Source organism: Littorina saxatilis, linkage group LG14 (genome assembly GCF_037325665.1).
Source record: "Littorina saxatilis isolate snail1 linkage group LG14, US_GU_Lsax_2.0, whole genome shotgun sequence".
NCBI classification, from domain to species: Eukaryota; Metazoa; Mollusca; class Gastropoda; order Littorinimorpha; family Littorinidae; genus Littorina; species Littorina saxatilis.
The window spans coordinates 11,149,976-11,167,901 of record NC_090258.1 but is presented as its reverse complement, the minus strand read 5'-3'; the positions used below and the strand labels follow the sequence as shown (position 1 = coordinate 11,167,901).

The window sequence follows — 17,926 nt, the reverse complement described above, 5'->3', positions numbered from 1 at the left end:
TATCCAGTACATGAGATCAAACGTGTCTCCTAAACAAACCAAACAATAAAATATTCTTAATATGAAGTTCACACGAAGGTATATAACATAACCAATTGCACCAGAGAACATTCGGTATCAGTATCTTACGCTGGTAACAAACTTCAGAAACTAGATCACCCCTTCTGTTCAGAGTTATTTGCAAAAGAATCCCACGATTGCAGACTTCATCCCTAGACTGTTATTGGTTCCCTCGTCAGGAGAGTAGAAACTACAACAATGTCAGTCGTGCGTGAAAGATAATGAGAGGTGATACAGTGCGATACCCTGACGTTCCAGAGCGCACATAGATCCACCTGTATAAGCATAATTGTTGCAAAAACAGCCAACAACACCTGGCAAGGGCACAAGTAAGTCGGCTTTGGCTTTATACGTGGGTCACCCGGTGTACCCGTTCGCTCGATCAGATACCTAGGTATTATTTAATTTGTGGTTTCTTCAGAAAAATGATTTTTACACTGAAAATGAGTATTTGGAAAAGCAAAACAACAATAACAACAACAACAAGCAAACGGACCGTGGCTCTATTTTCTAACTGCAAGACCAGAAAGGTATTTAAAAGTGAATAAAGAGACATAACACGCCGCCAAATCGAACTGAACTTTAACGATTAAGACATACATAATCATCGAGTGACCGAGGGTTCAGATACGTCAACTGAACAACCTCTCCCCTCACACCAAACCTCAGTACAATAAGTTAATCGATCAATAGCATCCAAAGTTCGTCGTCTAATGACTTCAAGTATGGCGTCAGAAAGGGGGACAATTCCAGCGCAGCAAAGGGTAACAACCTTTGTACACAGTTATTGCTTCCCCGCCTCATCACCATGAGCGGAGGAAAAAACACCATCGCGGGGCTGACAAAAATATGCATCTCTCCCGTTCATCAGCTTACATAAACATTTTGCTTATTATTAAGACCGGGGCTGGGAGTGCGAGACTGGTTTTTGGCGTTTAACGTCCCTTCAACCTACCTGGCTTTGCGGGACCGCAGAGTGCGGGAAGACAACAGGGAAACGTTTTGGCTGTACTGCAGGGTGTAACAAGTTGGGTGTGCAAGGCATGGTGTTTGCACGATGGAGGGGGAGGGGTTCTGAACCCTCCTCGTCCACCCAAGGTAACGTAGAACGGCACCACTTCATAAGGCTCGCCAGCTCATCAGAGGTGAAAGTCAGAAAGTGCAACAGACTTGAAGAGGATCGTATCATTATCTCCCTATTACCTCACCTCCTCTACCTGAGAAAAGTACACGGAGCAAGCCGTGAAGGGCATTATGGGAAGGGCGTGGAGAATAAGGATTCTACAAACGAAAGGATAAAGACCCGTGGGCCATAACGTTCAGTCATGTTTGTTCGGTAACTGACTTATTCTCATAATTCCTTATACTTCTTGTTGCCTGTGTGTCTGATTATGTATGGTACACGAGGCCTTTTGGGCTGCTACACACAGACCCCGAGAGCCGCCCCTCTTCGAGTAACTATCTGTGGTTGTGTAACTGAAGAGAAAGAAAAACCTCCCACCAGTTTCGCAGTAAGTATCGGTTATGTAACTTTAGATAAGAAATGTTCCACTGATAGGAGAGAGAGAGAGAGAGAGAGAGAGAGAGAGAGAGAGAGAGAGAGAGAGAGAGAGAGAGAGAGAGAGAGAGAAAGAGAGAAGGGGGGGGGGGGTTGGAGGGAGGGGGAATATAGAATACGTTCAGTTGAATTGCATAGAAATAGTGTTCCCAACGGCAGGTATCGTCTGCTCGTCAGATGGGAGGGCTGTGGGGCCATGAAAAGGTTCATCCGAGAGAGAGGTTGAGGAGGAGAGACTTATAAACAGGGAGGTGGGGGGGGGGGGGGGGGTGGAGGGAGATAGGTAATGTTGCGCAGTTAACCGGAATTCCAGTGCTAACGCCGCAGTGGGCCAGGTGCCAGAGTGTGGGTCATTCAAGCGTGAAGAGCAGTGTGTTAGGGAATTCTGCGAGTACCTCTCAGGTAAGAAATCTAGACTACCCTCGGTGAAAGTCAAAACGTGCAACAGACTAACACAGTATTGTGCCATTATCTCCCTATTACCCGACCTCCTTTTTCTTTGACTGAATTGTTCTGTCCCCCGTGCCTTTGTTCACATTGCTTGCTTAATTCCTGAACTCACATGATTGCTTGCTTAATTCCTGAACTCACATGATTGCTGCTTTGGGAACCATGTCAGAAATGTTTTTATTGCAGGAGTTTAATAGTCAAGGAAACAACAGATAGCTTGCAAGGAAACAGATAGCTTGCAAGGAAACAAAAAGTTTCTAAGGAAACAAATAGCTACAAAGGAAACACTTAGCTTCCGAGTTTATTGTGTTTTTGTGTGCTAGTTTCTTTGTTGGGGTGTATGGTTCTTTATTGCCTTTAGGCTTTTTCACCCTTAGTACTTTTCTATCTCTTGAACTTTTTTCTTTCTTTCTTTATTTGGTGTTTAACGTCGTTTTCAACCACGAAGGTTATATCGCGACGGGGAAAGGGGGGGAGATGGGAGAGAGCCGCTTGTCAATTGTTTCTTGTTCACAAAAGCACTAAACAAAAATTTGCTCCAGGGGCTTGCAACGTAGTACTGGGAGAATGCAAGTTTCCAGTTCAAAGGACTTCATTTCTTACATACTGCTTGACTAAAATCTTTACAAACATTGACTATATTCTATACAAGAAACACTTAACAAGGGTAAAAGGAGAAACAGAATCCGTTAGTCGCCTCTTTCAACATGCTGGGGAGCATCCGGTAAATTCTTCCCCCTAATCCGCGGGGGGAGTTTCTTTGTTGGGGTGTATGGTTCTTTCTTGCCTTTTTCACCGTTAGCACTTTTCTTTCTCTAGACCTTTTTGGTAAATTGCTTTAATCTTTCCTTGATTCCTTTCCTTCCTTCCTTCAGAGTCTGTTATTTTCTCGCTCTTTCCAAGTTTTGTTCTTCCTCTCCTGCCTTCGACTTGCCTTGGTTTACTGCTAAACTGATATGACTGCTGTAATGAGAACAGCACGAGAAACTCGTCAGCAGCGAGCTCGGTACCCAGGGTAACTGGCAACTGCCTGTCTTCCTTTATATTTCGCTCTTTCCACAATTATCCCACATTTTCACTCACTTTCCTGAACAGTTCTTCGGATCTGCTATACAGTTCAGAGACATCCTGCTTGCTGCCGCGCGAGCAGAGAAAATGTTCCCTCTTTATCTTCACCGCGCTGGCTGCAAAATCCCTCACGCGGAGGTGTTTTCAGACAGGCCAGACACAGGTTGTCCCGGAGGTGTATAGGTAGCGTAACACTAACAGGAAAATGTTTAGGTAACGTATCGCTGCAGCGACTTTGGTCACCAAGAAAAATGGTGACTTTTGGTTCTTCCTTCTCTCTCTCTCTCTGTCTGTCTGTCTCTCTCTGCATGTTTTCGTGTCTTGCCACTAACCATTAACACAGCTGGTGTATTCCCAAGCGGACGTGACCGACAGATAGCGTAATCTAAGAGACGTTTTTTCATGTTGCGATGATGGTAGAAAAAGAGTTAACTTCTGGATCACCCCTCTTTTCCTCCGGAATATTCTCTTCATCTCTCAGATTTGTTTCCTGCATTTGTAACGTCAACGAAGCGATTTTGATGTAAACAAACCCAGGTAGCTTCCGGTTTATCTCTATTTCACACACACACACACACACACACACACACACACACACATCCACCCATCCCTCCTTCCAACCGCGGAGGTATTGCAGACATTTGCAGTGCACAAGCTTGTAGCTGAACGCGCATTACTACATGTATTTTGCGCAGGTTTTATTTGCCTCCAAAGAAACACTTCTACATATCAAGCCCACGTCCATTACAACTCCTGTTCGTCACAAGAACCGTTATGGAGCAGCCAAGTACATGGAGCTCATTGCTGATGAGCCTTGGAATTCCAGAACAAATGGTAACAGTGATAAAAACGAGTTTACTCTGACATGCGCACGATGCCTGTCCGTGTGCAGGTGTGATATGAGCTGATTGTAAGCAACGCAGTACCTGCAACTCGACCGACCAGTCAAAAAAGATGTGGAAACACTTTACTGAATATTAGATATGATGTCCGCTCGTCTCAGACTGAAAAACAGGTTTCAAGCATCGTGACCTAAAATTGGTCAGGGGATTTTTTTTTTTTAAAGATAGAGAAAGAAGAAAGAAAAAAAAAAGACAGAGAAAAAGAAAAGACAAGAGGCGAAGCCTTCAAGGCTCACGTAAGAAATCGACAAACAGTAACACAAACTCAATCACTCCGTCACACATACACACACACACACACACACAGAAAGAGCATAGGTGAAACTGTGCAAGAAAGCGAGACACTAGATCTAGATCTGTCTGTCTGCATGTACTGAGCCTACTTACAGGGACACGACTGTCAACTAGTCTCGGCCCGCTCAAAATAATAATGACCGAGACTTTCAGTACTTCCTTCGCGTGACGTCTAACCCTCTTACGTCATAATGTGACGTCAATGTAATGTGACGTCTTCAAATGTTAGAGTTTCTACCACAGACATACACACGCACGCACGCACGCACGCACATACGCACGCATGCACAGACAGACAAAGTTACGATCGCATAGGCTACACTTACGTGAGCCAAAAAACGAGAAAAAAAAGCAGAAACAAAAGAAGACATGACAGAAATTTGTTGTCTTCAAATACAGGTAGCTCTCCTATAGTAGGACCAATCAAAAGACAGGTTCCAAAATGGCGATGTTCGCGGCAACTTACATATATGCAAACAAACAGAGACTTCACCTCAAGTACCGTCTAAACAGATGCCAAAGGCGTTGCCTCAATGACCAGACTGCTCCCTACTACTCCAGCTTTTGACTGACTCGTACTGCCAAGACAGTTCTGGGACATCCTGCTTGCTGGCGCGCGCGCAGAGAAAACTTTTCCCTCTTTATCTTCCACTGCGCTGGCTGTAAAATCCCTCCAGCGGGAGGCGTTTTTAGACAGGCCAGGCACTGGTTTTCCCTTGACTGAAGTGAAGGGGAGACATTCAAAACCAAACACCACCCAGCCAAAACATACAAGCTACACGCTCAACCTGCACCATTGCTTTGCTACTAACCAGCGGGGGTAACTCCTCCAACATGTGCTGTCTATGAGCTCATATCCAATCGCCAAAAGTGATATACACAAATCTCACTATGATATTCATAAGTATTTAAAAGTAATCATAAATAACACTCAAAACTATCCATATCTCCCTGAAATGACAACGACGGCTATACATTGGCGAACGACAAGAAGAAGAAGACAACGAAGGCTATTGGCGCAGCTATGCCGTTAGAGAAGCCTAAAGTGATAACTAGAGTGACGTTGTTTGTCATTGGCAGTCGATGATACACCTTCTCTTATTTCAATTCGTCAAACACTGTGTCACCATTTCGGCTGAGCTGCTCAACTTTTTGATGTAGGAGAAAAGATGACGCTGAGGGCTGCCTTAAAATACCGATAATTGTCTAAACTTTTGTGGCCATTTTGACAGTTCAGCCGAAGAGAACAACCCCAGCAACACCTTTGAGTTCAACTCTATGAATATCTCGTGTAACGAAAATACTGTTTATTCCTCAAGATACATGTAATAAACCCAGCACGTGCTTTGCAATCCTCACTTGTGGTGGTAGTGTGCCGCCATACCTGTCTAACTTCACCTTTTTCCGCGAGGAGCTCTCAAGCGTTTCTCAAAGACAACGTCTTGACAAGAGAGAGCGGTGCCAAGACACACAGCGGCCTGCAAGGCTAGCACGTGCAGCATGTGTTCTCGCTCCCAGCTATTCACGCCCCGTGGTTTCACGGCCGTTGCGGCATTTATGCCACATTCTCTCCCCCAACAACCCCCCCCCCCCCCCCAATCCCTGTCCTGTCCTCTTCCTCCCTCACCCCCCCCCCCCCCCACCACCCAGAGAAAATTAACTTACCCTGACGACTGTTCTACAAGTCGATTTGTCCCCACCCCCTCCCCTACCTTTCTCTTAAATGCGCAAGGCTTGACAAATTCCCAGTCAGTTGGAAAGGTGAAAACAAGATGAAGACTAAACTCCCCCGTCACATTAATAAAAAAAATAAAAAAAACAGAAACAAGTCGCGTAAGGCGAAATTACTACATTTAGTCAAGCTGTGGAACTCACAGAATGAAATTGATCGTAGTCCGCCGCTAGTGCAAAAGGCAGTGAAAGTGACGAGCCTGTTTGGCGCGGTAGCGGTTGCGTTGTGCTTCATAGCACGCTTTACTGTACCTCTCTTCGTTTTAACTTTCTGAGCGTGTTTTTAATCCAAACATCTATATATTTTTGGAATCAGGAACCGACATGAAAGATGAAAGTGTTTTTAAATTGATTTCGAAAATTTAATTTTGATCATAATTTTTAATTTTGATCATAATTTTTAATTTTGTTAATTTTCAGAGCTTGTTTTTAATCCTAAATATAACATATTTATATGTTTTTGGAATCAGAAAATGATGAAGAATAAGATAAACGTAAATCTGGATCGTTTTATAATTTTTTTTTTTTTTTTTACAATTTTCAGATTTTTAATGACCAAAGTCATTAATTAATTTTTAAGCCACCAAGCTGAAATGCAATACCGAAGTCCGGCCTACGTCGAAGATTGCTTGGCCAAAATTTCAATCAATTTGATTGAAAATGAGGGTGTGACAGTGCCGCCTCAACTTTTACAAAAAGCCGGATATGATGTCATCAAAGACATTTATCGAAAAAACGAAACAAACGTCCGGGGATATCATACCCAGGAACTCTCATGTCAAATTTCATAAAGATCGGTCCAGTAGTTTACTCTGAATCGCTCTACACACACACACACACACACACACACACACACACACACACACACACACACACACACATACATCATGACCCTCGTCTTGTTAAAATCAAGATACAACAAATTGGGTCAGCTTAAAAGTTAAGTTTTGAGGTCGGAGAGTGCAGTGCTAGAGATCCCTTCCGAAAATCATCCCCTTCTAGCCCCCACCCACCCCCCCTCCTCCCCCCACACTAATTTCGGTCTCGCGCCCTGCTGGTTTCTGAGCTGAGGTGCGATTTAAGGTTTTCTCCCCTGGGAGTAGAGAGGTAACAACTGGGTTCCTCATTAACTTACTTGACATCGCGCAATCATTTACACTCCACCGAGTTGACGTGTTCCCCGTGCATTTCATCGCAAAACATTTCCTTCAGACAACGTGGAAACACAACACAAGCAGTGGGGCGGGGATGTAGCTCAGTCCGTAGCGCGCTGGATTTGTATCCAGTTGGCCGCTGTCAGCGTGAGTTCGTCCCCACGTTCGGCGAGAGATTTATTTCTCAGAGTCAACTTTGTGTGCAGACTCTCCTCGGTGTCCGAACACCCCCGTGTGTACACGCAAGCACAAGACCAAGTGCGCACGGAAAAGATCCTGTAATCCATGTCAGAGTTCGGTGGGTTATAGAAACACGAAAATACCCAGCATGCTTCCTCCGAAAGCGGCGTATGGCTGCCTAAATGGCGGGGTAAAAACGGTCATACACGTAAAAGCCGTGGGAGTTTCAGCCCATGAACGAAAAACAAAAAATAAAAAACCCACAAGCAGTGTCATCAAAAATAAGGATACTAAAAATGAAATAAACCCCCCTCCCCAGCTCTGGCATATATAAACAGACTAGATGAATACCCGCTTCGCCGGGTACGGCTTCGCCGGGAAGAAGTTGAGCCGACGGAAGGGAGATAAACGCGCAAAACACTGGAGAAGAGTAATACCCGGCTTTGCCGGGACAGTGACCTTCTAAAAATAGTATAACTGGAATATGGATTGAGCGTTGTCGACAGTGACCTTCTAAAAATAGAAACGGGAATATGGATTGACGCCACACGAAGGAAGGGAGATAAACGCTGAAAACACTGGAGAAGATAAGGAAGAGTTACTGGGAATGGATCCAGAGAAAAACCAAAATCGGTTGAGCACGTATTGAAATATCTCCTCGACCAGGCTGTGTCCCGGGTGTACCTGAATATGGCCACCAAATTTGAAACAGATCCATCGAGAACCTTGGCCGTGCATCGCGAACACACAGACACACACACAGACACAAGTCGTATATATATGTCGTGCCGAATTCACGGAATTGCCGAATTCGCGGAATCGGCAATATTTTTGCCCATTTCGCGTAATCGGCAAAACGCTGCCCATTACGTGAAATCGGCAGCGTTTTGCCGAAAACACGGAAAGGCCTCTAAAATTTGCCCATTTCGCAAAAGCGACAGCCAGTCTGTTACTTTTTGTGTCACCAGAACATTGCATTAACATTGCTTTACCTCCCTACTATGTTTTGTATGGTCTATGTTAGTCTGTGTCGAGCATGACTCCGGAAATGCACGAAAACTACATTTTTTGCAATAACTTCCCATAACTGATCGATTATTGCAATATCTATCCATTCGAGTATCTAGTTGTCTAAGTGTGATGATATCTCAGGCATTTGAGAACTTTAAAACCAAAAAGTGGCTGCCGATTTCTCAAAATGGGCAAATTTTAGAAGCCTTTACGCGTTTTCGGCAAAACGCTGCCGATTTCGCGTAATGGGCAGCGTTTTGCCGATTACGCGAAATGGGCAAAAATGTTGCCGATTACGCGAAGACGGCAATTACGTGAATTCGGCACGACATATATATAGATAGATAGATAGAAGGAAACAACGAGAGCAGCGCGAAATAACTTTTTCCGTTTCTTTTTTTTTTATTTGGTTTCCCTTTTCTGTCCTTTTCCTGAAGGATTACACATATCTATTTTGCTGATGGCACGGTTTGTTTCTTACATTTTAAAAACTCTAATCAAAACTCAATTTCTTGCAGGCGTATAACCTTTCCTTTCCGTGTTAAAGTGACGAAAAAAATCTCCTTGTTCCTTGACTGATACCTTTTACAATCACAGCACCTGCTTTCTCCACTTTCTCTTTCTTACCTTGAGAATGAAAGATAACTCCCTGCAGACTAATCACCACGAGTTACATACCTTTGTAGCATGCCGTCAAGCAGTCGTTGTAAACCTCTCAGTCGCTTTTCAGTCCTAAAAATCCCAACATTTTCTAGCTTTTTATACAAAAAAGAAACCTTCGCCAGGAATTCCAGGAAAAAAACATTCCCGCCAGGTGAATGAAGGCGAGTGACACAGTAACGGCACGCGTCTGACGGTAACGCACCCATGTGATGACGTCACTAACATCTGTTACGTAACCTTTCTCACCCCCCCCCCCCCCCCCCCCCCTTATCCCCAAGTGCTGTGACCCTATTTTCACCGAGGGGGGAATTTTTCTCATCTCTCTCCGACAGCAACCTTCCCGCACGCCAGAGGGGTCTTTATTTTCCACCAGCTCTTTTCAGCGACTGTTTTATCAACCCCCGCTGTTCTCTATTTGTGCACGTGTGAAGCACGTTACACCCGCTTTTGTTGCTCCTTTACAGAAAAACGTTCTTCCCTGTCAAACGGATTTTTAAAAATTTTTTAATTTTTTTTTTAAATTTCTGCTGCAAACGTCTGTTTTGTTCGTCTGCGTTCTTTCTTGTCAAACCGTAACAATCTTTTGTCAAACTGTAACAATCTTTTTTAATTTATTTTTTATTTCTGCTGCAAACGTCTGTTTTGTTCGTCTGTGTTCTTGCTTGTCAAAAGGTAACAATCTTTCTTCTTTCTTCTGCAAACGTCAATGTTTATTTCCTGTCAAACTCTTACCATCTTTCTTATTTTTATTCTGCAGTCGTCTATTTCCTTTGTCAACGACTGTTTCTGTCAAACTCTTACCATCTTTCTTATTTTTATTCTGCAGTCGTCTATTTCCTTTGTCAACGACTGTTTCTGTCAAACTCTTACCATCTTTCTTATTTTTATTCTGCAGTCGTCTATTTCCTTTGTCAACGACTGTTTCTGTCAAACTCTTACCATCTTTCTTATTTTTATTCTGCAGTCGTCAATTTCCTTTGTCAACGACTGTTTCTGTCAAACTCTTACCATCTTTCTTATTTTTATTCTGCAGTCGTCAATTTCCTTTGTCAACGACTGTTTCTGTCAAACGGTAACAGTCTGTCTGATTTGTAATTTTTCTGTAAATTCGTCTTTTCCCGTCCAAATCATTTCCCGTGAAACTGTAGCAATCGTTTATTTATTCTGAGAAAGTCTGTTTCTTTTGTCAATGTTCTTTTCTTTCAAATTGTACCAATAGTTTTTAGTCTTAGTCTGAAGTCTCCTTCAAACGTCTACTGTTTCATTGCGTACTTCCTTCCTGTCAAACAGATACACTATTTTGCAGATCTTCTGCAAACATCTGTTTTCTTTTCCTTTCCGGAATTGTTTGTCCATGTGCACATCCAATGACATTTTCGTCTTTGTTTGATTCATTTCTTTTTTTCCCTCTGCCATTTTTTCTCTTGGCAAACCCTCTTTCCCTGTTAGCTGCACCGTTAGCCTGTTTTAACACCCAATAACCTGTCTTTTTTTGCAGGTGAGCGTATTCTCATCTGTCATTTACGAGTGTAACACATCCGCTGCCAATGCCAACCTTGCCATTTCTTTCTTCTATTGTTTATGCCTACTTGCGAGGGTCTTGTGAACCGATGAACATGTCCCCAACGTTTCAGTGCAAAGTGCAACGCCCTTTCGAAACAAGAGGCGAAGCCTTCAAGGCTCACGTAAGAAATCGACAAACAGTAACACAAACTCAATCACTCCGTCACACACACACACACACACACACACACACACACACACACACACACACACACACACACACACACACACACACACACACACACAGTAAGCATAGGTGAAACTGTGCAAGAAAGCGAGACCCTGGATCTGCCAAGTAGTCTCGGCCCGCTCACAATAACAATGACCGAGACTTTCAGTAATTCCTTTGCGTGACGTCTAACCCTCTTACGTCATAATGTGACGTCTTCAAATAGTTTCTATCACACACGTCGAACACTTTTGACCGAGACTGACGTAATCCATAGACTCGGAAATGTTAAAGTTTCTATCACAGACATACACACGCACGCACGCACATACGCACATACGCACAGACAGACAAAGTTACGATCGCATAGGCTACACTTACGTGAGCCAAAAACGACTTTGCAATAACCTAATCGAGCCTCTGGAGAATTCGCTGGTAGTGAAGGTTAATCAGGTGTGTGCCCAAGATTCAACTCAGATAAAATCACACGCGTAAAACTAAACCAACATGGAAATTAAAGAATTTTCCACTGGAAGAATCGGCGAGTGACTGTTTTAAAGGTTAATTTGACCACACTGAAACTTGTGAAGATTAAGTCCAAAAACCAAGCTAGGTCGGCAATTCTGCCAACGTTTTTAAAATAAGAAAGAGGAGCTATTGAACTCAACGTAGACAACATTGTTTTATGTTTCGCTTTTCGGCAATATTTTAGCCATTAAAAAGTTAATCCAGACATTAAAAAAAAACGTGACAAAGAACAAATCCTGCAAAAAGAAAAGAGGACAAAATGAGCTTTATAAGAGATAATAAAAGAGTGTAATAATGAAAAACACACCTCTTGCATGATGCCACAGATGTACTTGATGCACTGGGTGATGGCCTCTGCAGTGCCGGACACTGTCACCGCTCGCTCTGTGGAGTTGGGCAGCATTTCACTGGCTACTTGAATGGAAGCACCCGTAGACTGAAAAACACAAAGATATAGACATATAATTGACATCAGGCGGGAGTATATCAAAATATATCACACAATGGTTGCCCGCGTTTGCGGACGCACCCATAGACACTCTCACTGCTCGTTCTGTGGAGAGGAACAACATTTCACTCGACATTAGACGAAAAGCACTCGACATTAGACGAAAAGCACCTGTGAATTGCAAAACACACAGAGGTGGTCAAAAATATACACGAACACAAAATATAGCAAGAACATTTTGAAGGTCAAAAGTTCATAACGTTCAAACACAACAGACTCCATTTTCACACCAATGACATACTGATATCAGAGTTTCTTTCTCTCACCCACGACAGAAGCTTTCCCAGCCCCACGAAAAAGACATTGCCCTTTTGTGGCAGAATTAATGTACAATGTCTTCTGCTATCTTACACAGAATGATGGAAACGTATAAAAGGCAAAGCACCGCAGAACAACCGAGGGCTTGTGAAAGTGTGCATCGTGTACTGAAGCGGCGGCATTTTTTTGTTCTTGAGAAATGAAAGACATGACCTCTTCTTTGTCGTACCCTGACAAGCTGGGAGGTATATTTCTTCAGCTTGAGCAGCATACAATGCAGATAAGCACCTAAAATAAACGTGGGGCGGCCCCGAACGTAATGGATGACGAAAAATGCCACAGCAGTGATGCAAACACAGATTGCGTCACGGAAGCGCTTGATGCAAACAGCGATTACGTCACGAAAAGTTCACGACGTCACTTCAAACAAAAGACGTGCCTTGTGTTTGTTGAAACACACGAAGGAAAATACTAATGCACCCTCTTGTTCGGAGAAAAGAAAGCCTAACCCCCATGTTGCTCGCATGTGGTCATTTGTTTCTTCGGTGAATCAGCACGCTGAGACTAAACGCTGGCAGGACTTTAGATCTGGGATAACACGTGTTTGTTTCCACAATACACAGACCCTTAACAAACTGTCTTTTGCACCTTTGAACTTTGTTTTCGTGCACTAACAAAGCAAGTCTTGCATTTTTTTCTGGTATGGGATTGGACGAATAAGATGAATGATGGAAGCGAAAACTGAAGCTGGGAGGTTGTGGGCAATCAAACGTCTATCACCCCCCCCCCCTCCCCTCTTTCTAATGAGACACTTGATCTTAGGCCAAAGAAAATAAGAAAAGCAAAAACTGAAGAAAAAAACCGGAAGAAAAAGTAATCGAACAAATAAAACACAGACACAGACAGACACACGCACGCACACACACACACACACACACTAACAGCAGCCCCTTAAAAAAAACTGGCCCGAAGCTTTCACCCGTACGATTAAACCAAAACTAAAAATGTCTTTGACAAAAACTCATGTAAAATGCATAATGTCGTACCAAAGAACGAGAGATAAACGGATTTCGACAAGAACAGTTCTGACTGGAACACGTGAAAGAGAAGACAGCCACATCCTGAGCTCAACAAAAGAGGCAGCAACATAAAGCCACCAAGGACCGCGCACAGCAAGATTATCCTGTCTAGTTCTATTCAAATCGCTGAATGCATGAATGACGTTTTTTTTTTCCCCTGACGTTTTTCACCAGCTTGAAACCTTTTAGCGAAGGCTGTCGGGAGTGTTTTGGAGAGGAAAAAAAAATTACGCTAACAAAATCAAACCTTTACACTAATCAAATAACTTGTTTCAAAGCCCCAAAGGGCAAACAATTGTCAACTTTAAGTGACAGCAAGAAAAAGACGGGTCCTACAACAATCAAAGTAAAAATACGATCAGAGGAATATCGTCTCTTCAGTTCAACAACAACAAAAAAACGCGAATTACGTGTGTGTTAGTTATGCTAATCTTGTGTGAGCAGACTATTTGCAGAACTATTACATCACTAGAAACATTCAAGCCATGCTTCTTCGTGATCTTACACAACATAGGAGGTAAATGAAAAAACAAAAACAAAAAACAACCTTGATTGTATAGTCGGAATTAAACAGTTACACGCGATTCCCAGTGCTTCGTGTACCCCTGACCAGGTATATCAAGGATAGTAGAACATTACCGTTATGACACCATCCCCGGTGACCCCACAACAAGAAGGCAAAATAGGTCGAAGACTTGCCACATCTCTACATACAGGACGCAGAAATCGACCTATATCTAGAGTGCATCTACCTCTAACACCCCTAACTCTCCAGGCATGTCCAGACAACACAAGTGCACCCGCAAAATCCACACCCCCCTGAGGCGCTGTCAGAATCCTGGGTGGAATGCCACCCGTCTTCCTCCGACAGCACTGACCTTTTCACCACTGCAGCGCCAGCTTGCCACAGTGCAGGGAACATCGTCGGCACTTTTAATTCGCCTTGTCTACTTTGTGCCGGTGATTGTGTGTTGTTCTGTTTTCCTCCACAAGAAAACGCACTTGCACTGTTGCGAGGAGGCTGGAGCGGGAGAGCGGTTAAAAGAGAGAGAGAGAGAGAGAGAGAGAGAGAGAGAGAGAGAGAGAGAGAGAGAGAGAGAGAGAGAGAGCTGGTGGTGTTTCAGGAACAGTGCCAATGGATGCACGTCAGACTTGTAGCAAGTCAGAAAAGTACTTGCGATCTGAATTTCGTGCTCACATTCGTGTATGATTAAATGAAACCCTTGGGGGGGGGGGGGGGGGGGGGGTCAGAGGGTAGCTCAGTTGGTTGGGCACTGGACAAATGGTCCACTGGTTACAGGTTCGAATCCGGGCCGTGACGGATACAGGTCAAGTTTTTGTCGTGACTTGGAGACTGTATCCATGCCCCGTCCCCTTTACACATAAAAGACCTCGGTCATTGTGCCAGTGCAGGTGGCTGAGGAGCACACACCTTGGTAGCGCCATCCTTGTCTGCTAGTTAGCAACCCAAATTCCCAAACAATGGGATAATAAAGTAATGAGAAAACAGACCATGGGCGACTTGGCCATGCATATACCATGTAAATGATGAGCCATGTTGGGGAAACACTCTTAATAGCTACAGAGGACAAAAACACATTCGTCATAGTGCAGCATCTTCGTGACCTTTCACCTATGTCAGTCGCTCTGCGCCTCTCTGGCAAAAAACGTAAACGCAATCGGAGAGATGACTGGGTACAAAAAAGCTGGCCAATATTTCATGACATAAACACCCCAGGGGAATAAAACACCCCTGAACAACTAGCTCCACGCAATGCTCCGCACGCCCCACGCAGACGTCAACGAGCAATATTTTACCACGCGCACGTGCCCGTAATTGATAGTGCTCGGATTAATCCGCCAGAAAGAACTACTTCTCTTTGTGGAGCGGCCATCTTGAAGCGCTCGAGTGTATCCGTGTTCGTCCTGACAACAAATACGTCGGGGAGACGGTATTTAGCTTGGCAGGGGGGAAGCTTGCGTCTAAATACTTCGCCTCAAAGACCCTGGGCGGAAAAGCTGCCCTGTCTCTGCTCGCTTGTTGCACTCTGCTCTCACTACCTGCACACCTTTCCCCACAACGCAGACACAGGCGAAAACCAGGACCCCCGTTTCTTCACTGCGACATTTTGGAGAGTTAAGCTAGGTAAGAGCGTTTCTTCGGGGACTCTTCGCGGTGAAGAAAGCTAGAATTTTATGAGAAAAGGTGAGCATCTCTTGGTTTGTAGACCAAAAGGATGGGGTTTGAGGACTAGAGCTTTAGAAGTGCGTTTTTTAGGAACTGCTCATGGCAATGAAGGCTACAATTTTGCGAGAAAAGGTGAGCATCTCTTAGTTTGCAGACCCAAAGGATGGGGTTAGAGGACTACAGCCTGCTTGGTAAGAGCGTTTCTTAGGAACTGCTCATGGCAATGAAGGCTACAATTTTGCGAGAAAAGGTGAGCATCTCAGTCTTAGGATGCAGACCGAGAAAGCTGGGATTTGAGAACTACTGCCTGCTTGGTAAGAGTGTTTCTTAGGAACTGCTCATGGCAATGAAGGCTACAATTTTGCGAGAAAAGGTGAGCATCTCGGTCTTTGTATGCAGACCGAGAAAGCTGGGATTTGAAAACCACAGCCTGCTTGGTAAGAGCGTTTCTTAGGAACTGCTCATGGCAATGAAGGCTACAATTTTGGGAGAAAAGGTGAGCATCTCTTAGTTTGCAGACCGAAAGGATGGGGTTTGAGAACTACAGCCTGCTTGGTAAGAGCGTTTCTTAGGAACTGCTCATGGTGAGGAAAGCTAGAATTTTATGAGAAAAGGTGAGCATCTCTTGGTTTGCAGACCGAAAGGATGGGGTTTGAGGACTAGAGCTTTAGAAGTGCGTTTCTTGGGATTTTCTCGTGGTGAGGAAAGCTAGAATTTTATGAGAAAATGATTGTGAGCATCTCTTAGTTTGCAGACCGAGATAGATGGAGTTTGACGACTATAGCCTTAAGCACTCCACACGGTGAGGACTTCGCGAGAAATGGCGTGCATCTCTTAGCTTGCAGTCCTGTTAAGAACTGATTCACCGATGACTCTTTGGATGTCAAGCAATCGAATTTAATTCCCGACCACCTAGCCTGCTCGTGCTGCAAGCTTCCTATAGCTTCCCAAGCCCGGACAAAAAATCTGCTCCGTCTGTTTTCGCTCGTGTCTGCATTGGGGGAGAACCTGTACAGGTGAGGGTTGAGTGAAACAAAGAGGATGGGGGGGGGGGGGGGGGGCTGAGTGAGAGAACTACCGGCTGCTCCACCTGTGTGCTGCCTGTGTAGCTTCTCGACAGACGTCTGACTGTTGTGGGGCGGATTGTTTTCATCTTAAACACCCGGTTCTTTTGGCTTCGCCTGATTTTCAACGCAACACTCCCCCACATAAAGACAGGCTGACTTCAGGCCGGCACCATACTTGCCACTGTTCCAGACGTAAGCACATTTCTAAGCTGTGAACACACCCGACTTTCCTACAATAACTGCCATTCACTTTCGGCAGAAAAGAAAATTTCAACAAATATCTCGCAAACAAAGAAACAATAAACGAAGAAAGAAAGAAACAAACAAACCCAAAATCAATCACACAAACAAAGACCCCTCAACCAATCAATCAATTTGTCAGCCACTTTACCAATCACTCAACCAACCAATCAATCAATAATTCAATCATAATTCAATCAATCAATCAACCAATCAAGCAATCAATCAATCAACCAACAAACCAATCAATCAATCAATGAGTACCCACCTCTCTGATTTCCTTGATCTTGCAGCCCTGTTTGCCGATGAGGGAGCCGCACTGTGAGGCAGGCATCACAAGACGCAACGTCACTGGTGGCTTGGGCGTTGTGGGAACGTTCTGTAAGTCCTGCCACACACACAACAAATATATTGAAACAAGACGCAACGTCACTGGTGGCTTGGGCATTGTGGGAACGTTCTGTAAGTCCTGCCACACACACAACAAATACATTGAAACAAGACGCAACGTCACTCGGGCGACTTGGGCGTTGTGGGAACATTCTGTAAGTCCTGCCACACACACAACAAATACATTGAAACAAAATGATTATAGCTTGGTCAGAACTGTTGGAGGGTATTTTTACATTTAGTCAAGTTTTGACTAAATGTTTTAACGTAGAGGGGGAATCGAGACAAGGGTCGTGGTGTGTGTGTGTGTGTGTGTGTGTGTGTGTGTGTGTGTGTGTGTGTGTGTGTGTGTGTGTGTGTGTCTGTCTGTCTGTCTGTGTGTGTCTGTCTGTGCGTGTGTGTGTGTAGAGCGATTCAGACAAAACTACTGGACCGATCTTTATGACATTTTACATGAGAGTTCCTGGGAATGATATCCCCAGACGTTTTTTTCTTTTTTTCGATAAATGTCTTTGATGACGTCATATCCGGCTTTTTGTAAAAGTTGAGGCGGCACTGTCACACCCTCATTTTTCAATCAAATTGATTGAAATTTTGGCCAAGCAATCTTCGACGAAAGCCGGAATTCGGTATTGCATTTCAGCTTGGTGGCTTAAAAATTAATGAATGACTTTGGTCATTAAAAATCTGAAAATTTTTATTTTTTTTATTTTTCATAAAACGATCCAAATTTACGTTCATCTTATTCTTCATCATTTCCTGATTCCCAAAACATATAAATATGTTATATTTGGATTAAAAACAAGCTCTGAAAATTAAAAATATAAAAATTATGATCACAATTAAATTGTCGAAATCAATTTAA

At 43.8% G+C, this 17,926-nt stretch overlaps 1 protein-coding gene across 11 annotated transcripts in view; it reads right to left on the bottom strand.

Moving 5' to 3' along the window:
* The window catches only part of LOC138947097 (poly(rC)-binding protein 3-like), a 121,009-nt gene that overhangs the window by 30,713 nt on the left and 72,370 nt on the right, over positions 1–17,926 (bottom strand). For all 11 annotated transcript variants that reach the window (XR_011449547.1, XM_070318543.1, XM_070318541.1 and 8 more), the window contains exons 6-7: positions 16,940–17,059; positions 11,639–11,767 (exon numbers count right to left, since the gene is read on the bottom strand). Coding sequence is in view for 10 of the 11 variants with exons in the window: in XM_070318543.1 (XP_070174644.1) it covers positions 11,639–11,767; positions 16,940–17,059 (249 nt within the window). In the remaining variant the exon portion in view is untranslated. The remainder of the gene's footprint in view (positions 1–11,638; positions 11,768–16,939; positions 17,060–17,926) is intronic.